Below are 24,184 nucleotides of genomic sequence, written 5' to 3' on the forward strand. Positions count from 1 at the left end.
AAAGGAAAATGTATTCAGGGATAGGAACTAGATCTATCAGCTCAGGAATTCCAATGCAGATTATCTTGTTTACCTAGTCAAAGAACAATGACATTTCTATACTACTCTAGTAACAGTATAGCAGAAGCAGTTACTCATCAATCATCATCTCTTTCAACCCCAACATAATTAGGCAAAATTGATGCAAAATAATTGGCATATTTAAGTCACTAGAAAGACCACTAAATTGTAGTAATAAACAAGAGCAGCAAATTTATTGTGGCCCATTCATGAATAATAGCTAAATATAAAAACTTATAGCATGGCCACCAAGCACCCTTTAACTTGAAGAAATTGAAACAAAAACTGAAATAAAGATAAATTTTGTCCTGGTCCACCAACCAATCCAACTACTAGTTAGGTGGGTTGTGAATTCAAAAACTTCTTTTTCCAACAAAAGGAATCTCCATGTTAATATTTAATATTCTCATCTAATTTCTGTTTTTTTTTTCTAAATTATATTTTAATTGGAGCACCATAGGCCATTTCATATTATTTTTATTATACAAATGATAAATTCTCATTTATATTGGTAGATGATGGATGAAAAGATCCCAACTCAAGATCTCCCGGTTCTCATAAATAAAATTATTAATAGGATCATTTGTGATTGACTAATTATTACCTAAGCTTTTGTGTCATACATGACATCTATTTTCATCTCAAGAAATTTCTTTTTTAAAATGCAGTATATTAAAATGAAAGATGCTACTTAATTGTTCTCCATGGCAATATGTAATGTTATTATGACCTTAAAAATGGTAATGTGGGCATGCAGATCATCGATTTTGCAATTAGATTGTCAGTGGTTTGAATTAATGATTACAGGTATAAGGTTCCAGAATTATCGGGTCCTTTATCACCTGTATATTTTTATTTTTATCAGCAATATAATGTTCAAGTGTTTCTTAAATGCGACAAAGATCAAAATTAAAGTTCATGTTTTCTTGCTTGACACAATCATTTGCATGCATGTTTCCCTGATCGAAATAAAAATGCTGATATTCATCGTAATGATGATGGATTTTAAGCGTATCAATCAGGCCATACTCTACTAATAATTCATATACAGAGCGATAATCCAATTCTCTACATATGATAGTACACCAAACTGACAGTAATGATAAATACTAAAGCAGGAAAAGAATAAAAAGTGTATATTACCATATAGGTAGCGAACTAAAATCCAATGGCAGAAGAACGAAAAAGGCGAGGCAGTGAATTGCTCCGGTTAGCTTTGCACCCCAAAGAAGAAGGAACAAAATCAATGCCAATAGCCAAAAGATTTTGGCTGTTTCGAATGAAGAACACATAATAGCTCCAATTGTGCATGAAAGACTTTCAGTAGACGTAACAGTCACTATACACAGAAAAATGACCTAAGCACATACAAAATTTTAGCTACAACTAGACAAGTGTCAGAAGGCTGAGGTTAGAAAAAAAGAAATTATTAAGGAAAAAGATTATAGAAATTCTATAGTTTGAACAGACTCAAAAAGCTGGTAGATGTTTGGGTTAATTTTAATAAGGACACAGGATTGCAGTACTTAGGTATTGTAAATGGACCACAACTGTTTAAGTGCAACAATGTGACTGTGAAAGAGGCTTTTTACTAAAGGGCACATGGCCCTTAATGGGTTTTGATAATGACCTTTTTCCCATGTTGCATCATCTATCTTGAATTTTTGTTATTTGTTTTAATAGTTTTTGTCCAGTCGTTATTATGAATTATTGGACCACTTGATCAAAAAAGCTACTTGGCTTGAGCAATGTCCAATTTACATACATGTTCAAAGCATCAACTTAAGTTCTCTACGGGTCTATTTGCCACCAAAATGCTAGTGATTTTATATTTTTGGCCCTCACAAAAACTTTATACAAAAAGTGTATAAGGTTTTGAAGAACTGTTATAAATCAAGTGTGTCTTGCACAATCTTCTAAACCCCTTGATCTAGCAATATTATTGCCTTGGAGACTTCTGTTTTCCCCAACTTCAATCTCCAATTAGTATATAGTTGGCAATTGGAATAGAAAAATCCAAGGCAATGAACACTATTTTCCAGTTAGCTGATTATACATATGCTTTTAGATTCAAATATATATTTGAGTGATCACTTTGTAAAGCTAAGAGTTTAATTTAAACGTTTCTTCTCCCATAATAATTCATAGAAAAACAGAATGATATCTTCTTCTTTGACCTATAATCTTTTGGGCCAAAGTGTATGTAGGAGGTAAAAAAGTCATCTATGGCATGCAGGTCAACGGTAGAATTTTCTTTAGAGAAAATAACAAGATATTTATATATGTATATATTAGCTATATTCTGACTGTTAGAGGTAGGGATATTCGTGGTCCTGGTGGTTGGGGTGGGTTCAGGCATCTTTACATAATATTAATAGTTTTGTGATGAAATAACTAAAACCAAAACTGATAAGTTGGTTTCATTATAGTACATAACTATATTTTTAACCCACATAAATGACTCGAAATTAGGTTAAAACCTAATAACTAAAATAAATTCTTATCAGCTATTCATTTATGAAAAATATTTACAAGACCATCACTTTACTTGAGCAAATTTCGACATATTTATTGTAGAAGATTTATATATATATATATATACAATAATGCTTTCTTATTGTTGTATACTTGTGAAACTAAATAAAATTTATAACTCTAAAGAAGTTATAACTTCATGAAAGTTTAAATATTAATTTTTTTAACTTAATACTTAATTATGTTGATAAAATAAAAGCAATTTTTACGATAAATCTTATAACTTATTATAATATATAATTTATTTCTATTTATGCAGAGGTTATTCTTATATAGAGTATCACTATAGATAAATTTTATTAAAAATATGAAAGAGAAAGAAAAGAAAAAACTAAAATATAATAGAATTAAAAAACTGATTCATTGATAAAAATATTAATTTATAGAGTCAAACAAAGAAAGAGGTGAAAGGTTTGTGAGAAATATTAAAATTGAGAATTTTCTTTTTTAAAAAGACTTAAAAATTAAACAGACCGTTGATAGTGTAAAATATAAGATTTTATAAATGACTTGAATTATATTAATCGGGTTGGATTAGTAAGTCTTTTTAATTTAAAACTGACTCTAACAAAATAATTTTCTCAATCCATTATAATTACAACATATAGAGTTCATAGAATTTGATTAAAATATTTTTTTCTGAGTTATTTGGTCTGTCCGAGTTAGGAAGTTGGTTGGAGACTCTAAATAGAGCTGCGTGTGTTGTTGTCTTTTTAAGAAACACCATCATTATTTTCCTTCTAGTTCACTCTTAGCCGCCCCCACATACCACAAAATATATTCAATTTGAAATCTCATAGAAAAGGAAAAACCCTTCTTTCTTGCGCGATCCGTTTGATTTTGCTATCATATGATAACACATACTGTTTCTTGTAATATATATGCAGATTATTCAGAGAGTAATTAAAACACAAATTCACAGCAAACACAGGCAATAAACAGATAACCAAAACCCTTTTCATGTCCAATTTAGTTGCAGACATAAAATGGTTACCTAAATCTTAATCTTCTTGTAATTTTATCAAAATCGATCCCGCCAAAAATCTAATGTTCCCATGTCCAAATTAAAGGGCGAATGGCCCACGATCACCAAACCGTATGGGCAACCCACACCCCACTTCATGAATGACAAGTGGCATTTCCTTAAAGGTTAAAAAAAACCTATAGTTTGGTCAAGTTAAGATTGCCTTATTTATGTAAGAAAGTAGACACCACTCACCATCCATAAAATCTAAAAAACTTATCCTCTTTTCTTTAATTTCTAATCTTTCCTCAAAAACTTTCCAATTTTCCTTAGCTACTTTTGGTGTAAAAGAATATTTAAAATATATATATTGTTTAAACATAAAATAATAAATTAGGCATCGTTCATCTAACAGTAATAGAGGATAATAATCAAGAAAAAGAAATAATTCTATTAATTTTTGTCCTATGATGACTTTGAAAAGAAATAAAAAATGACATAAGCCGCAAAAGTCACATTTTTTAAAAGAAAAGAGAAGAGAAAGGGGTCCAAACAATGTCTGAACCAAAGGTGAAACTGAAAGGCCCTGACTATGGAAAGAAAAAGGATAATAATGCTTTTGGAATTGAAAGGACCATTTAAGCACTATCAAAGAAAACATGTCTTAGACATAAAGAAATCAATCACACTCTTATTCAAAGCTTTCTTTTCCCTCTTCTCATTTCTCCAACTATTTATCTCTACATTGAGATTCCTCATTCTACTTTTCTTTTTCGCACTTTCTTTTCTTTTCTTTTTTTTTTTCTTCTTTCCCCGTTTATCTCTTTGGCAAATCTTGATTTTTAGGTCTTTCCCACTGTGCATAGTATCATAAAGAGATAACAAAACTTAAAGTTTCTTTATTCCTTTTAGCTTAGGTTTTAGCTAAAGCTTTGTGGGTTAAAACATATTTGGTCTGTAAAGAGTGTAACAATTATGGCCTAACTTGCATCGTCCCCCCCCCTTTTAATTAAATTCCCTCTTGGATCCACCACCATTTTGATAGTCTTTTTCCTCTTTGACCTGATCATAGAGTTTATATATATGGCTTCACTTCTTGGAGAGTCGGTCAACATTGTAATTTGGTCTAATCTTTTGGTTTTGTACACATCAATTAAATATTGTCAATCACCATCATGTTGGTGATAGTGTGGTATGTCGTGGTATAAATATTAATTGAAAGAGATATGCATATATATTCTCACGAACACTCTCCACAAAATTAAAGTATTAAACAATAATAACTGTACAAAGCCATAGCTCCATAATTAAAGAAGTCAACAAGCTAGGAGTCACCACTATGTCAAAATTCAAAACCAAGCCACTTATTAGCTATACTATGCATTGGCTTAAATACAAAAATTAAAGTAAAACACATCTGCTTAGTCAGCACTAGTTAATTAATAGGGCCTATAATTAAATTTTATTCGAATTCAAGAGAAAATGTGTATAATATATATTTAAATAATAAAAATATTAAATTTTTATAATTATTTTATATGTATTAATGTACTGTAATATAATTATCATTGTAGCTAGAAAATCTTATGATGAGGTCGCCCTAATCATTCAAATCAGCTTTTGCAATTATTAATGTACAACTTCAACAAAATTAAAGTAATGGAAAAGCACTTTCAGATTAAAGTTGAATCTTTAGGCATAGGGAGGGAGATGGAGCAGCAGTAGCAGTAGACAGTCTCTTTATGTGACTGCCGCCCCAAGTTTTTCCAAGGAAGAAAAGAAGAAGGAGAGGTGAAATATAATCTTATTCTAGTTTTCTGTGCCCACCAATGGCTAAGATATCCATGTGCCCTTGTCTATCTCCTTTTTATTATCTTACTTCAAAGGAATCTTGCTTTATTTATTTATTTTCCATCTTTGAAAAGCTTTGTTATTAATAAATTAAAAAGTCATAATTGGAGTCATAATGTTAGACACCCTTTAATTTGAACCAACCATCCAACATTCACTTCATATGCTTCCTGTTTTGGGTTAATTATTGGGAATCATCTAGAATTGAATTAATAAATCCTATTATATATATATTAATCTTTTTATTTGATTACTATATTTCGCTTATCCATTTGGATCACTCTTACTATAATTGTACTACCCACCCATGTAACTTTGGAATTCCTGTCCAATATAGTCTGAATTTGAATTAACCCATCTATTTTCATCTAATGGTAATAATTTTAACTTATATTTTATTTATATAAATGGGAGAAGACTCTTTTGTCTATCTACCACCCAACAATATTTATACAAGTCATTACTTAAATAAGAAAAAAACTATCATTTATTATATATTTTACGACCTACTTGAACCTCCATTTACAAAAATATTGTTAAACTCTCGTTTAGCAAAAAGAAAGGACATAAAAATAAAGTTTGAAGCATACCCCAATTAATGGTTTGAACTTCCAAATTTCTCTTTATCTAAACCTCAACTAAGATTTAAACCTAACTTACAGAGAAATAACTTGTTTCATGGAACTAATAAATTTTGTAACCATAGAAAAGAACAGCATCAAGCATCTGGGTACTTTGCCTGGCTATGAAATAAAATCCATGGACCCCTCCAAGGGAAGGAGGAAAAAGAAAAAAAATATAAATTCTGATAGAGTACCTGTAATGGGGCACCTGAATTATGATATGGTCTCTTTGATTTTAATGGAAAATGTGATGGACATGAGAAGTGAATCTTTTCCTCTCTCCATTTCTAGGTTATATGAAGATTTAGAAATACCTACACGCCACTCATCATCATCATCATTATAGTACCACACTACAAACTGTTAGCAACCTCATTTATGCAAATAAACCATAGAAAGACTTTAACCAAATCTTCAAATCATGGTTAAATTTTTTAGCAAAAGCTTGACAGAATTCTTGCAGAAAGAAAAGACAGGTTTTGTACATGCAACAAGAAGTTTGGTGGTCTGCATGCTACTACATATAGGTGAAAGGAATATGGCTGAAAATTTCTGACTGGAAGTCCTTTTTGATGCATAAGTATAATGGGTTTCATTCTAAGCCAATCACATGTACATAATGCTATATTTGATTAAAAACATACCATTCAAGTGGGGAAACTCAAATTCTGGTATTATATAGTTAAGAAATATAAGGTATTTTCTTTTCTTGTGATATCTTTCAATTTCCATATGAATATATATTATTTTTTATCCAATTATTAAAAATTGGCCTAATATAATTCAAAAATCATAATGGTATTATCGGATAAGAGTTATCATCGATAAAATAATAAAATAAAAAAAATACCACAAATATATATCTATCTATAAAGATTAAAAAAAAAAAAAGAGTAATACTTTTAGTAAAATTTAAAGGAAAAAATGGATGGATGGATCGCCTAAGATAGTTCACAAATAATTAAAAAAGTTATGGGGTTAGTGACCTTTTGCTTAAGGTGAAAGAAAAAGAAAAAGGCTGTATATATGTAACAACCAAATGAAATCCGGGCAATGTTGGTGCGTTAATTTTTGGGAGGGCCTTGGTAATGAACAGTTATTTATCATAAGATAACACACAGCAAAAATAAAAATAACTTTTATGGCAGTGGTCCATATTGCCCTAACTATTTGGACCGTCGAAATAAATCGAGCCCCACGTGTGATAACAAGGTAACCCATAGGCTGTAGCTTAGTGCTTTAAGCAATTATCTAAATGTACATTATTTATTTATTTATTTATTTATCTACGTGTATTGGGTGTGTAAAATATCCATATTTTTTTATTAATTGCTTTTACTTGCCTATTCGTTGTGCAATTATGGCCCTTAAATTAAATGTCCACTTTGTCTCTCTCTTTTTTTTTTAAAAAAAGGAAAAAAGATAAATAAAAAAGTGTGCTGCTTTTCTTGCTTGTTTTATTCTTGTATTATGTTTTATAGGTATAATCTTGTGTATATTTACACTACGGCAATATATGTATATGTATATTTTAATATTAAATAATGAATTCAATTAATAAATACTCATAAATTATATATAATATCATTTATTACTTGATTTAGTGTACGCAACACAAAATTTTTCCATATTCATATATCATAACATGTAGCAAGACAAAGTTGGTCTGTAACCAACTAGTTAGCTCGTATACATTATTAGTTATATATTATAAAAAAATAATTTTTTTTAAAAGAAATAAAAAGAGATTTATATTTAGCCTTGAGATATTAACTCAATTGATAAATAAAAATAACTTGAGAGAGCCTTTCATTTTGTTACTTATAGGTAATTTGTGTTTGAGAAGATGAACCCAATACAATCGCAATGATTGGCTATAATATATGGTATTGTACACTGAGAACGAGTTAGGATCATTTATGTGCATTCGGAATAAATAAAAGAATTAAGAGAACAAGTACAAGGTTTTGGTTATATTACTTATGAAGGGTTACAAATTACAATTGAATGAGAAATAAAATAGAAAAGATTGCCAAGTTTATATAGTTCAAGAAGGAGGCTGTAACTTGTTAGGTTCACTATTTGTAGCCATAGCTACAAGTCCAGTAGCTGTGACTCATGCGACCTTCCTTACAAGAACAGCACCTCTACTCAGCATAGCTTAGTTAATTCTCAACAAGTAGGGGAGAAAGCCAAAATTTATTATTATTATGTAAGTATTCACAAGATAAACATGACAATTTATTAATTTGTAGAAAGACAAATATAAGTTCATTATTTCATAATTTAAAGATGCAATTACCGCATTGTCCATAAGCTTCTTTTTTTATTATTATTATTATATTAAATTGAACCCCATTGTCCGTGAGTTGGCTTTACTCTTGTCAATAAAAATGAATGAGTATTTTGTTAAGGAATAGCATATGTACAAAAAGCTTGTTTACATCTTAATGCATATTATTCTTTTTTCTTTTCTTTTTTAAAAGTTATAATTGATGTGCTTCTCGTTCAAAACATACATAGCATATACTTTCAAGAATATAAATTCATAAAATCAAATGCAAACAAAATAAAAAACTTATTAAAGTAATAAAACAATTTTAGTTTTGATTGTTTTTTTTTTCGATAACTTATTATCCTTTTATTATCTACGCTCCTATCCTATCATATCATTGAAGGCACCCTCTATTATAAATGAACAACCCCAATGAATTCTAATTGGTTACATCCAAACTAAAAGTTGATAACAAAATTACAAATTCAAGCATGTTGCAATGCCATTTGTATGGAAATTTCTTTTTTTCAACAAAATATTTCACGATAAAAAGAAATAATGATTTTTATTAGTTCTTCTAAGACAGTTTATCTTTTAAAAATGTTTTACTACCGATCGCAGAAATATTAAATAGGAATTGATTTTCATCCAATAAAAATGGTTTAAAATTTTATTTAAAATCGGCCGCGTAGTACACACTAATACACCAATAAAAATACAAAGGGATCAAAAAGTAAATAACATAGATTATTCTAAACGCAATAATTACACTTGAAGCCAAACGGAGAATTGTTACTAGTAAGTAACACCAACCGCACGCTTTCTCTGCCAAAGTTTGTTTCGTAATTCAGTGAAACCGTTTTTTTTTCTTTTTTTTTTTTGGCTAACTTCCACCGTACGGATTATTTTTTTAACCCCTTTCGCAATAGCAACAAACAATCATTACTCTCCGCTGTTTAAATACGCTCATTACACGCTTAATCGCCTTAGAATTCGGCGATCTATATAACGGCGCCGTCAATATATCCCGTTACCCCGTCACTATTAACGGAACCCACACTCACAGTCATACTGGATGGACCACCAACACCGCCACCACCAAAATAACACCATTTTAGCAATTCATTTGTCCTTTTAGTCTCTCTCTCTCTGTCTCTCTCTCTCTCTCTCTCTCTCTCTCTTTTCCATTCTCCTTATTAGAAAAGCAAATCCTCGCCGTTAAAATTCTCTAGTATCATCATCAATCAATCACAAGCTCAATTGCGACGTGGGAGCGGAGTTTACGATGATGGAAATGGCTAAGGTTGGAGTGCGAACTAGAGCGCAAGCTTTAGCCTTGGCTGCTGCTGCTAGTGGTTCAAGAAAAAGGAAAGTGAATGATAATCAGAGACCTGTTATGAATATAGAATTAAGGAGAAGTACTAGAAGACGAATTACTGTTGCTACTCCTGAGAATAATTCAATTTCTAGAGAACTGAATTCCGGTCACCGGACTGCTAGCGGTGTTGTTCATGATAGATGTTCTAGCCCTAGCTTAGACGACTCGGATCACGCCTGTGCTTCTTGTTGCTCGAGTAATGGATCAAGTCAAGATGATCATGGAAATATTAAATTCGCAGATCTGCAGGTGAATTTTGAATATTGAAATTATTCAATTGCGCCTTTATGAAATTTTCGGTTTGATTAGCTTTAATTGCTTTGGCTTTATTTCAATTTGTATTTGGCTTCTCTGAATTTTGAAACTTATTTATTTATTTTACCGCCTTTTGTTGCAGGATGAGAGGAGCGCAGAAGTTGAAACGTCTGTGTACTATAGCTGTAGAGAAAGGTTTTAGTTTTCTTTCTAAATCCACGAAATATTTAGTCACACGTCTCTTCAAATTCGAAATTCAAATATTAAATTATTATGATTGTTATTATTATGCGATCTATTTAATTCTTCCGTTTTCACAATTCTCACTCCTCCTCTCTATATGTAAGTATTTATTTGTTTTATTTGTTATGCACAGAAGAGAAAGCACGCCATCGAGTGAGGTTGGAGAAGAATTATCAGACGAACTGGATTCTACGGCAAGACCATCAGCAATGGAGGCAAATTCACGCCGTAAACCATCATTAACGGTGGAGAAGATGCCAACGGAGACTGAGCTCGATGAATTCTTTGCAGAAGCTGAAAGGAATATTCAAAAACGATTTGCAGACAAGTAAGCAATTACCTTCTTTTTCTTTTTCTTTAATTTTTTTTTAAAAAATAAAGATAAAATTAAAATTCTCATGCATGCACATTTCTCCTGTTTGTTTCCTGAGAAAATGGAGCACGATAACCAAGAATCTTAAAAGTAATGGAATGAAATTGAATTCTTGCAGGTATAACTACGATGTCGTGAAGGATGAACCATTGAAAGGACGGTACGAGTGGGTGAGATTAAAGCCATAATTGAAGAAGAGAACAAAATCTGTGATAATGTCTGCAATCTTCATTCCTTAGGTCATCACTGATAGTTTTATTAGTTTTAGGTACTACTGTTACTGCTACTATGATTTAAATTTCTAGTGTAAGTTAGGTCTTTTTCTCTTTTCATTTTTTTTCCTCTTCCTTGTTTAATGTATAGCTCTCTCTCTCTCTCTCTCTCTCTCTCTCTCTCTCTCTCTCTCCTCTTTTATCAGTTAGAATTTTTTTATTTTTCTTTTCTCTAAATTATGTAAGAGTTCACCTATTACACGGAGAAGTGAAGTTAAGCATTTCTTTCTGCAAAAAGAAGAAATGCAGAAATTGCAACAAGTTCATTTGACCAAGAAAGCAAACACCAGAGTTTTTGAATGATGAAAATCTACTTATGTCTTTCTACGATTTTTTTTTTAAAAAAATATTTATATTTGTGTAAGTTAATGAAAAACTTTCTGTCTCTTTGTTCTCTGTGATAAATTTTCTTGTTTTTCTAGTCTGATTCTTCTCTGGTACTATATCAGAGTTTCCATTTTATCAGCATTAGGCTTTGCTTTTCTCTTCAAGACGAAAAAACACGAATCTTTTTAGCTCTTCGTTTGTATTTTTCTCTGTTTTGGATTTTTTTGGATATATCTTCATTTATTAAGGAGTGGAATTTTTCGTAATTAATAAAAATAGAATCATATAGCTACTGAAGAAAGAAAAGAAAAGAAAAGAAGAAAATATCAGGAAGAAAGAGAAAAGAGACGGGTAAGGTTGGAATTTATGCTGGGGGTAGAAGAAGCAAGATCACGCTCCATGTCCATGCCGTGCAAGGAACGGACACGTGTTGCGAAATGGAAAGATGATCTTATCCCCATGTGAAATTGCTTTCAACAGTGTTTTTATGCTTTAACCGATCCCAATTTTACATTTACATTTTGCTTTTCTCTTCTTTTTATTTTTTCTTTTATATTTTTCTAAAAATTTCACTGTGGTTTTTACTGAACTTGCATTCATATGTATGGAAGATGTATAATTTACTTTTTTATGATGTACAGTCACATTGCACTTTTTCACTACTTGTCATAATGGTAAAAGGAAAATACTTCTTTTTTCCCCAGATGTGAGAATTACAGAAACCTGTTCATACCCCTTCTGGAAATTACTATACTTTTTTCCTTTCCTTTTTCTATCACATGCACATGGAATGCATAATTTATTTTCACAGGATATTTACATTGCACTTGCTCTCTATAATGTTTTCTTCTTTTTTAAAAAAAAAAAAAACAAGAGACAGAATAACTGTTCTTTTCGGGTGTGATGTCAGATCTGAGATGATAGTGCATTTCAATTTTTGAGTGCTAGTAATCTTATGTTTTCAAATTTTATCTTTCGAAAATAAATATATGATTTATAGGGGAAGTAAAACAACATAATAATTTGAGATTATAGAGCTTTTAAATTTTGAATTCATATCTATTTTTTTTTACAGTAATTGAAAATTAAAAAAAAAATCAAATCCGCTAGTTATTTTTGAGAAAAACATAAAATTATTATTTTTTAAAAATATTTTTAAGATTATCGGTACTAAGATATAGTCTCGCAAAATAAGCATTTGAAGAAATAAAAGAATGCGAGAGATTCTTACCCTAGATTTGGTATATACATCACAACATAGAGGAGAATGACACGTATGTATGAGTATTTTACACTTTAGTATTGGATGACTGACATATATTTCATTATTTAAAAGTAACTAGTCATTTATCCGTGTATTGCACGATCATTATTATTATTTCAATTATAAAATTAATTTGATATATATAATTTAACAAAAAATTTAATATTTAATATTAATTTATAATATTTTAAAAAATAATAGCAAACCAACTACTTTAAATATCCTTAAATTCTTAAAATTTTAAAATTTTATTAGTATAATAATATAAAAGTTATTTTAAAAATATTTATTAACTAATTTTAGTATTATAAAACTTAACACTGTAATTGATGTTACTATTTTTAGGATTAAAATTTATTATTAAAAATAATATTAAAAATATAATTTAAGATGTTATTTTCTATAATTAGAATTATTATCTAATTAAAAAACTAATTTATTAGTTAACATAATATTAAAAATATAATAAATATACTATTTTTAGAATTAGAATCAATATTTAATTAAGAATGTAGCTTATTAATTAATAAATTAATAAAAAAATTATAAAATTATACATAAGCTTGAATTCTATGCGTTAAAAATAGGTAACATGTCAAAATAAAAATTCAACATATCAAAAATTAAGCACATATATTAAAGAAATTTTAGGTCTCAGAATTTTTATATATATATATATATATATATATCAATTATTTATCGGTTTGGTATATATGTGGAATATATATCAAACATATATGCAAGAATTTTGTAAAGAGGAATCCATTAATTCCTATGATATAATATTTAAGGATATATAATATATTTAGCACCAGCCATGAAAATTCTTCTTTCTGCCCTTCCCTCCAAATGGTGAAAGGCGGATTGTTTCTTGGCAAAATATAAAGGTTTTGAGTTTTCTTAAAATCATAAAAGAGGAAAGCCAATATATCTTGAACACATCTTTTTTGAGCTGAACTTCTTTTTTATTATTCATATAATATCAATGTGCTATAAAATAAGAAATAACATTTCCCCTTTAATCATAAAAATGATAAATCTTACAATATTAAGAGATATGGAGACAATGCACAGCTCCTATATTCTTTTAAGGATGTAGTAAAACACACGAAAATCATAAAAATGGTAAAGCTGACAATAATTGGTAGATGGATTGGGGAGACAAGGTTGTCCATCCCCTATATCTTGAAAGGATCCATAGTAAAAACCAACCAAACTACCACTTGAACGGCACTTGGATCCAAGTCTTGAGGGATGTTGGGGTCAATGAGTTTATATGTATAGTGCATTTATAACTCTCTTTTTTTTTTTTCTTTTCAATTTGATCATCTTTTCCCCTCTAATTCTCTTCCATATAAAGACTTTTACAGCTCCTAGTGGGCAACATATATATGTTTTAATGCCATTAAATAGTCAAGTATTACTTATTTTAATAAACATCATATGTTAAGTGTAAACCTTTAACTAAAGTAATTATCATCATGTGATATTCTAATCTAGTATATGGGTACAAATTGTACTAGGCGGCTGTCCATCTTTGATGGTTTGACCTTAATGTAGAGGTTGTCGCAACGTCTTTAGGAGGGTGATCTTCTTTATTTAAGAAGTAGACATATCAGTGAAAAATAGAGAGACACTAGCTACAGGACTGAAGACATAAAATCCTCACACCCATTTTCAGTCATTTCTCTCAATATACACACTTCACATGATCACTGAATAGGCGGACGCATCCTCGCATGCAACATACAATATCTTCCTGAAAGTTACAGGGGATAACAATATTTGCATCATCACCATAATAATAATAATAATAATAATAATAATAACAATAAATGGGTTTATTTTATATATATAGTGTAAACTGATTAACATATTCTTAATATTTATAATTAATTCTGACATGTAAATTTGATTTAATTAAATTTATAAAATTTTATTGAAATTTATTTGTAAATTTGAAAGTCGTGTAGAGTTATATTTATAGAATTAAAAATATTTTTATAGATGTATCTAGAATAGTTTAAAATAATTGAAAATATTATTATCAATTCTAAAGGTCATTGATAATTTAGAATTTAATATAAAAAATTTAACAATCAAATGCATTTAATAGAATAAACAGACATATAATAAAATAAGTTATTATCATGAGTGTAATTATAACAATTCATGTGCGACGTGAATTATAAAATTAGTTATGTATAAAGCAGAAAGATGAATATAATAAATAATGTGGAAACAATTTGTAATGGGCAATGCGAATTTCTTTTGGTGAATGATGACATTGCCGGCGATGGCATTGAGCATGGACATGGCCAACGTCGTACCTCCCAAAAATAAAAAGAAAAACTGATATATTCGTCGGTATATGATCATCATCAGAGTTGGACGTAGGCAGAAAGCATCCGAAAGAGAGGGTTGGGTAACGTCATATGTTAGGTTGCGCCATCTCTTGGATCTGCTGCCCCCAACAAACACTCATGTTCCTGTGGGTCCCCCTTTCTGTGGGATGTTGACCTCACACTTTCCTTTACTCGCAGAAACAGAGCAGGCATGGTAAAGAATTTTTTGACTTGTCGGAGAGAGAATCTGGACTTGAAATTTTAGATAAGACCACCGCTGATGGGTCATTGCAATTCAAGCCTTGCAAGGTTTGCATTCTGTATTATTAGTTTCCGCTTTTCAGATTACTCGTGTTACAAGTTAAACCACAGGAATGACGAAGTGCTGAAAACCCAATTGATTGATTGATTCAAGCCGCCGGCCATAGCCTCCATGGTTGCAGCGGAGGAGGGCCTTGTAAATGGAGAACATTAAGAAAAACTAATTCGGTATGCATGGAGCTTGGTAGTCTTTTAATTAATTGATCATCTTTCCATTAGGAATTAACAATGGGCTGATAACCTAGAGAATAAATTCACTTAACTATGAGCTTACATACAATCTGAAAGTAATTAACGATGCTTAAATTCACACCATGTCTTCAACGCAAGCGATTGATCGCATGGAGTTGGATCTCACAACACCCTCTTTGTCTGTACAATAACATATTAGTGCCTTCACAACTTGTCGAAACCTCCTTCTGTATGTCGGAAACTTCGTTACGCTTCTAACCATTCCTATCATCCTGCCAGGACATTTGTTAATGAATATCAGGTCAGAATTTCTAAGGTAGCAGTACACATAACAGAAATGAAGGAAATTTGACAGCAAATTGCATGGTCTAATCAATTATATTGTATTGTTATATAGTAGAACCAATAGACACTCTAATGAATGTGTTTTGCAGTTACAATCTGTTTGACTCCGAAGAGAATCGTTCTGTGAGATAAAACATTAAAAGAAAAAAAGTATTTCCCACCGTTGCTGGAAGCAATCTAAAATTAAAAATCATGCTTAAATTGTAATCTTCATTAATATTTCTTGGTACTTCCAATTGTTGAATGGAGATTGAAGTGAAAATTGCAAAAAGTTCAGAAGAAATGGGATTGCAGAAAGAGTTCATACCTTCTACTGATGCCCTGGATTTGAGCAGCTCTTAGAGCCTCTTGAGGTACTAAACTGCCATTATCCCAAGCTTCTATCCGTTGCGTATCATTTCCGAACAGAACAACCTTTTGCAAGAATCTTTCTTCCCCTTCTTCCAATTTGATGACCCTGATTTGTTCTTTAACCACCAACCAAGGTTGAAAAAACCAGTCAAATAATTTGTCATTAGGTCTGTTCAAATATGTGATTTCGACACCATCAACCAGCACAAAACCATTTGAACCGGCTTTGATGGAGTAAAACAGAGTCTGCAACAATGAATAGCATGGCAAGCCAACACCAAGGATAGCTCCTTCATTGGCATTCTTGGCCTTGAGATAGTCATTGAGATCAGCTGGTGTTAATGCACCAGCATCCAAAAGTTCCCTTCCCTTTGTTTCACATGACCTCATAATAGCTCCCCATATCTGTAGTAGTTTCAGAAACATCACTGCCTTGTTCAGAACACTAAAAAAGTAGCACTGATTTTTGGCAATTGAGCAACATATAAATATGCGTCCACGCAAATCAACTTTTATAACTGGTTATAGTCATTACCACTATTGATAATACCCCGCAAATGTAGTTACATTTTAAGAGCAACTAAACTAAATTACAAGAGAAGCTCATGCGAAAAAATCAGTTCAAACACTGAAATTCACATAAATAACAGCACTAAAAATACCTGAACCATTTCCACTTCTTGTATTGCCTCCCTAACAGACCTTGAAGGAGCCAAGCTTGGCACAAGCATTGCAGAAGGTTCTGCAGTAACAGGACCAAGCTTCCCATGATTTCCTCCTACTGAAAGCTCTGAAGAGTTTGACGCCTTTTTCTTTCGATAGCGGGGCCTGGCTGTGAGCAAAGTGATTTTGATAGTTAAAAGATCAAAATTGCAAAATGACAAAAAACTAGACTGTTGGTTTTCAAGGGTCAAAGATCCACATAGTTCAACATAAAAAAGAGAAAAAGATTACTTTGGCAGAAAGGTCCCCTCCCTAAGATAGAGCCCATCATTTGTATACTCATCAAATTCTGCGACCATTGCAATCGCATAAGCTATAGCTTTCCGGAAAGATCTTTCCTGCATCCATAAGATTGCTGAAGGTAAGTTCACAGATAAGAAGCAGCAAATACATTGTAATGAAATATGAATCCCACCTGATATACTATAACTGATGCGTACAATCCAATGAAAATGCTCGAGAAAATGGTCACAAGTATGCTCCCAACAACAATAAGAGGCCACAGAAGGATTGTCAAGCCAGCAATAGGAATGCAAGCTGTTTCAAGAAATGGACCCTCTCGGCTAATCAGATCATGTATCAGTCGCAACCAACCCTTGAACAACATATATGGACTCTTTACTATAGCAATTGCAGTGAAAAGGGGAATGTCCACTATTAGCCCCACCAGCCCAGCCATGATGAATCCAGGCACATGAATGAACCTACCAGACAACAGAAAAGGAGTGACTGCTTGCTTAGTAAACTGAATGAACTGAACGCTTGGTTTAACTTCAGACTCAGATAATAGAATGGTGAGACTAACTATAATTGCTTCTAATCTCCTTTTAGCACTGAAGAATGGCATTTAAAATGAAATATTAATGGTTTTTCCCTCTTAGTCCTTGGCAGCACAAATAAAATACTTGAACATGATAGAATATATGGTTTAAGTAATTAGAAGAGCAATATAACCGTGACTAACTGACATTACTAGTGAAAAGAATACTGTTATTATTTTTTTTGAGAACTTAAATAATACTGTTACCTAAGAGGTTGATGCTCATTTGAAGAAGGGGAATCACGCAACTCCTTCAAGTAGAGAGGGTAAGAATGATAGCATATATCAGCAAAATCTGTAACTACAGTGCAGCTTCCTTTAATGGTTCCCCATGTTCCATCCTAATGTTCGAAATAGCAAGTTTAAACATAAAGAAAACCAACAAGCTAAGCAAACATCTGGAGACTAAACTAAACCAGAAAATCAATTGGCAGAAATAGTAGAAAACTTACCACAATACAGTGGTAGAACTTCTTAGATTCACTATTATGTCTAAAGGCCTCAAAGGTGGATACCCAAGGAGCAAAGAATCCATACCCAACTCCCACAAGAGCACTAGTAGCTATGCTTAAAGCCAACCAAATACCAAATAAAACAGGCAAAACAACCAAGAGGGCAGCTTTAAGTAGTGCATCAAATCTATTAGTCCTGCGAACACCAAAATATTGCAATACATTAAAAAAAAGAAAATAGAATGGCTGGAAAAAAATTAAACAGAAAGGAATAGCACATAAGATCCGAAAAAAGAAAAAACGATAAAGGAAAAAAATAAAGATCATTGCCTAGTACTTGGAGATATTGAAAAGGGAAAGTCTCTGTTGGAGTTATTACTTTATAAGGGTGTAAACTGTCCAGGCAACATGTGGAGGAAACATAACCAGAATCACCCCAACATTCCCTCCTATAAGTATTGAAGCAGCAATAGGACCCACTAACAAAGCTGCAACATTTTAATGGCAGTTCCAAAAACCCATCATTGAAATTGGCATAAACACTTAAATAAAAGTCAAAGCCAAATAAATACAAATATAATCGAATGAAACAAAGAATTTGTACCTTTAAGGGCACCAAGAATGAAAGCAGAAAAGAAGGCAAAGACCACATAAAAGATCCTCAAGCAGCCATGAAGATTGTCCGAAGAAGCCATAGCTAGCTAGAATACCATAGAAACAGAAAAGCAACCTTCTTATTGATAATAAAATACTATCTGTCAAATAATAGATTAGACACCCCAATCCAACAGGACACAACTTGCAAAAAGTATGATGAAAGTAAAACATAGAAGGAAAAAGAGAGAGGTGCAGTGTAAGAAGATGACAAAAAAAAGAACAAAAGAAAATTGAGCCCAACAATAATCACATCACAATGATGTCGTTGCCAAATGGCAATAAACAAAAAGAAAAACAACCGAAATCAAGAAAGAACGAGAGAGAGAGAGAGAGAGAGAGTCTATTTGCAATTTTGTAGGTGCGTAGGATCATATGAAATGAAGCAATGAATGACATGTGCCATTGAACCAGTTTCTTGAATCAGAAGTTGAAAATCATGGATCGTATCAGATTAAACATGTGAGGATTAAAAGTGTATCAGGCTTATCTGTCAAACAAAAGATACAGCAAAAGGAAAATCTATTTGGCCTTTGAATTTTTGACAGTTTGATGGCGCAGACGTAGGGAATAAGCTTAGGCTGGTCAAATAATGAGTATTTGTTTTTGTTTTTTTTTTCTGAGAAACCAAATAATGAGTGTTCAAATAATATAGCAGAATATAGTATTATGATTAAGACAATACCTCGCTATTATTTTTAGCAGTATTCTATTTATATAAAATTTCTTTTACCACTTTATCTTTTAAGTCTTTATTGATTTATATACTCATCATCCGACAAACCCTTATTTACTTACGAGCAAAAAAAAAGAGCCAGAGGTGGCCGGGTCATTTGACAGAAATGGAAGACCTTTTCCTTTAAAAAAAAAAAAAAGAATAAATAAATAAATATTAATATTATTTGTTAAAATTTTTTAATCTTCTATTACAATGATATTGAATTATAAATAAATTTATTCAATCTATATATTGGCAATACCTTATCATTAATTATGATTTAAAGTTTATAGTTGAATCCGAGTCTGGATAAATTTTAGCTAGATTAATTTATGTGTTTATTATCAAGCTGTTGAGTCAATTTTTTTTTTGTTTCTTTCATGTTTCACTAAGCTAAATAAATTTAATTAAATCTAAATGAGTTTAAGATTATGACTTAAAAATTAAATTATTTTTTAATATATTAATCAAATACTTGTTACAAAAATCATAACATATGTATATTAAGATTTATTATTTATTCTAATACATAAATTTAAGTAGTAGAAGAAAAATATATAAATATATATTCAAAAATCAAACTATTAACAAACTTATTACAAATAGGGATGAGTTGAATTTTATCTAATTTGAGTTCGGCTTGTTTATTAACTGAGTATTACTTAACAAACTTTGAGGATGTTCTTATTAGTAGCTCATTATTTGGTTCATTTATAATTCTATTTATAGTGAGAATAAAAAATAATTAATCTTAGACGTCTCATTAAGTAGACCACTAATAAAATAAATAAAACATGTCCATTTATAACTATTTGTATCAATTTTGCTTCAAAAAACAAAAAGAAGAACTATCTGCATTAATTTGCCCGTGTAGGCTGAATAAATATTTAGGTACTTTGTTATGATTTTTTCCAGGATTAACAAATAAATTTATATATGATACATATATCTTAACATATTTATATTTATATAGATAATAAAATCATTTATAAAGATATAATTACATTTTAAAATCAAATTTAAATTCAAGTCATTTTTTTAAAAGTTTTGATTTCTCATCTTTGTGTGGATAAATTTTTGTTATGAGGTATAGAACAGGAACAGATAAGTATAAAAAAAAAGAGAATTCTTTCAGGGTTACATCAAAATAGAAATTTTTTAATAAAAGAAGTATGTTGCTCAAAGCATTGACTGAGATAGATATTAAAACTAATATTGTAACAAATACTCAATTACTCATCAAGTGATGTAATGTTCTTTTTTATTGATAACAATTAACAACCTCTGTCTAGGACTCCTATTGCTACTTATATAAATAATTTTAACTCTTCTTTCTAAAAATAATTATAAACCTTTTCTAAACAAAATTAATTTTTAATTTTTTAAAAGTTTAACTAAATAGTGAAAATTATTTCCAAAGACTTTGAGGGAGACATTAAGATGGACGGCTGTTGAAATTGATAAATTTTATATAATTTATTACAATTAGTTTCTTAGAATCCATTCCATTTATATGCCGACAAAAGAAATAAAATTGTTAAATAGAATAAGAGACGTTTGAAATTATATTTTATAATAATGCTTTTTAGATAAAAACATATTTAATAAATAGACATCGTATATAATTATTTCATTTTATTTTGTTTTTTAAAATAAAGTATCTCCCGAAATTAAAATGGTAGCTTTAGTCTTTGACTTGAACAAACACCATAAAATCCACGGCACTGTCTCTGTTGTTTCTAGAAGAATGAATACCAAGGGCAAAAATATTATCATATGATTATAAAAAGAAAATCTGAGCTAACTAACAAAGCTATTATAAATATATTAGTCGTTTATTTATCCAATACATGATTATTATAAATTTAAATTGATAAATATAATTTATTAAAAATTTTAATATTTAATATTAATTTATAATATTTTAAAAAATTATAGCACACTAACTATTTTTAACTATTTTTTAATTTTAAAATTTTAAATTTTTATTAGTTTAATAATATGAAAACTATTTTAAAAATATTTATTAATTAGCTTTAATATTATATAAATTAATACTGTCAAAATAATTAATATTACTATTTTCTAAAAGTAAGAATTTATTATATAATTAAAATATTAATTTATAATTAAATGTAATGTTAAAAATATAAGTTAAGATATTATTTTCTAGAATTAGAAGTGTTATCTAACTAAAAAATTAATTTATTAATTAATATAAAATTATAATATAATTAATATTTTATTTTTTAAAAAGAATTAGTATCATTATCCGATTATAAAATTATTTATTAGTTAATACAATATTAAAATATAATTAATATGTTAATTTTTAGAATTAGGATCGGTATCTAATTAGGAATGAAACTTATTAATCAATAAATTGATGGAAAAAACTATAAAATTGCACATAAGCTAGAATTTAATGTGTCAAAAATAAATACACATGTCAAAATAAATAAATACATATGACAAAACAAAAATTTTATGTGTAAAAAATTAAGCACACATGTCAAAGAAATTTTAAGTCTCATAAATTTTTATATATCTATGGATTTCAAATTCATATCATTTTAGTTAGGACTGGTTTGAATTTGCATAATCCGAGTAGATTTTAAATTTTGATTTTCTTTAGAGTTTCTTTCATAAATATCACAAAAATATAAAATAATTATAAAAATATCTGTAAAAATTGTTGAAAACAATAATACTTAAAAACGAAATTTTATTTATAAAACCACCTGGTTTGATATTTTAGATGAAAATATATAATTAGATACATTTTAAAATATATAAATATGTTCAATATACTTTTAACTGATAATGAATCTAAAACATATTAATTTTTATGAAATATGTTGCATTTTGTTTGATTTTGTGATATTAATGATGAATAAAATAAATAAATAAACCTAAAAAAAAAGGTAACTTTTTGACTCAAAGATTTGGAGATGTGTTGAGATTATTATATATAAAATATTAGATAAATTGCTACAAGGTAAAAAAAGTATATATTCAATATATGTTAAAAATAAAAAATATATGTGTGGTATATTTTTTATGTAAATAAAAGCAAAATGTATATATTTAATAAAAAATAATATACATTAAGTATATTTTAGGTATTTCAACCCTTTTCAAATAAAATAAAATACAAACTTAAAAGAAATATGAACGACAAAAAATATATATTTACTAAATAATAATATATTTTAAGTATATAAATTTTTTTAAATGAAACAAAATTCATTTTAATATTTAACATCAAACAATATATGTTTACTAAAATATAATATATATTAGGTATTTGTAAAGTATCTGAAATCTTTTGAAAAAACAGATTAATAATAAAATTTTCTCTTTTTTCTATTCATGGTAAGAAAATGATTATATTTTTATATGTTATATAGCATGATTTCATTAGGACTCCAATGAGTAAAAAGAATATATATTTTTAAATAATAGTTGCATTGATGGGGTGAGGAGGGAAGTCAATTGTAGCTAGAATTTGGCTATTTTCCCAGTGCTGTGTGTGTATGCGCAGAGTCATAGGCTTCGAGTTTGAAGGAAAAAGAGTGCTGCTGATCGTCATAGGCTGGCTGAAATGGGCTTACTTGGGCTTTTTGAACTTCTATTGTCTTTTTGAATTTAGTCTTAAATCTAGATCATGTCACCCTTGACTCTAAAACTAATGAGTCCTGGGCTTTTAGCCTCTTACAGAAATCTCTTTTTTTTTTTTTTTCTTTCTTTCCGTTGAGAAAAAATAGTAATAATTTCAGCTCAATGATGAATAGATATTTCTTTAAAAATGAAAGTTATAGTTGAAGTTTCACCAGTTATAAAATCTTAATTGGCATGGTGGTAATGATGCTTTTTGAGTGTTAAAATGGATATTTTAACTGTTAAAAGAACAAACTTTCATAATAATATTTTGTCTCTCAATATTTTAAAATAGTTACAGTTGAATAAACAGTCAGGGTATTATAATAATACACAGATGAAAAAGGAAAAGGGTCAAAAGAACCTGGGGGAGTTCCAGTTGTAGCTGGTACTGGAAAGCAGAAGTATAATTAAGGAAAAGTTAATAGACAACAAATTACTAAAAAGATAGCTTCCCGGGCCATGAAGCTGATTTCTGAAATGGTAAAAATAAGGTAAATCAAATTATCAACTGACCTGTACAAGTGCTTAATCCACCAACAACAAAGAGAGCAAGTGCTGCCACCACTTGAAAATCCATGGAGGAGAATATATATTCTTTTATTAATTCAACATTAAGATGATCAAAATCAACAGCCCAAACAATTGCAAATCATAATGTAAGAGTTTCACCGGGAGCAAGTATGAGAAGGCGCAGGTAAACAACTGCATAGTCTCATATACGCTGAATAAATTAAATTAACTTGCACATATCGCCAAAGCTCTAAGACATTTTCTTCCGTTCATTTATTTGTTCAGCGATGGAAGAATAAATCCTGAATTATGTTGTGATATTAAATGGAGAAATAACCTTGACAAATTAGAGTATGTCAGGTTGGTGGCTGGCGGTGACAAATCACCTGGTAAAATTTGAAAGGTCATGGTCAAATATTAGAAAACCATTGAATCCAGCAACCATTCCCCATATATATAATATATATTGAATTGAAACATGACATGTAAACTACAGACACCCACAACACAATCCTTAGAGCCACCCTAGTGTCCTTTTTCTTTGATTTTTCTTACAACCCATATATTGTACCCCATATATAGCAGTGATAATAATAATAATAAAAAGAAAAATTATATGTACTAACTATTCTTACATTATGTTATGAAGCCCACCTGACTTGAAATGGTG

General features: G+C 29.7%; 2 protein-coding genes across 3 annotated transcripts; one reads left to right on the forward strand and one right to left on the reverse strand.

The window, feature by feature from the left end:
• Positions 1 to 9,366: 9,366 nt before the first annotated feature.
• LOC8262874 (cyclin-dependent kinase inhibitor 7) lies at positions 9,367 to 11,138 on the forward strand. The gene is made up of 4 exons (XM_002523514.4): positions 9,367 to 9,935; positions 10,084 to 10,136; positions 10,318 to 10,512; positions 10,676 to 11,138. The coding sequence occupies exons 1-4, from the start codon at positions 9,594 to 9,596 to the stop codon at positions 10,743 to 10,745; spliced, it is 660 nt and encodes a 219-aa protein (XP_002523560.1). The 5' UTR covers positions 9,367 to 9,593; the 3' UTR covers positions 10,746 to 11,138.
• Positions 11,139 to 15,250: 4,112 nt separating this feature from the next.
• LOC8262875 (uncharacterized membrane protein At3g27390) lies at positions 15,251 to 23,787 on the reverse strand. Of its 2 annotated transcripts, none has more exons than XM_002523515.4 (10): positions 23,518 to 23,787; positions 18,574 to 18,670; positions 18,349 to 18,457; positions 17,970 to 18,165; positions 17,725 to 17,858; positions 17,113 to 17,401; positions 16,929 to 17,035; positions 16,637 to 16,802; positions 15,931 to 16,379; positions 15,251 to 15,550 (listed from the first exon to the last, which is right to left on the reverse strand). In XM_002523515.4, exons 2-10 carry the CDS (start codon positions 18,662 to 18,664, stop codon positions 15,394 to 15,396), a joined length of 1,698 nt encoding a protein of 565 aa, XP_002523561.3. In that variant the 5' UTR covers positions 18,665 to 18,670; positions 23,518 to 23,787; the 3' UTR covers positions 15,251 to 15,393. The 2 variants fall into 2 exon arrangements, with proteins under 2 accessions (XP_002523561.3, XP_048232531.1); XM_048376574.1 differs by lacking the exon at positions 23,518 to 23,787 and adding an exon at positions 23,366 to 23,376.
• Between the last annotated feature and the right edge of the window lie 397 nt (positions 23,788 to 24,184).

The sequence above is a fragment of the Ricinus communis genome, chromosome 7, assembly GCF_019578655.1.
Source record: "Ricinus communis isolate WT05 ecotype wild-type chromosome 7, ASM1957865v1, whole genome shotgun sequence".
In the NCBI taxonomy this organism is placed as follows: domain Eukaryota; kingdom Viridiplantae; phylum Streptophyta; class Magnoliopsida; order Malpighiales; family Euphorbiaceae; genus Ricinus; species Ricinus communis.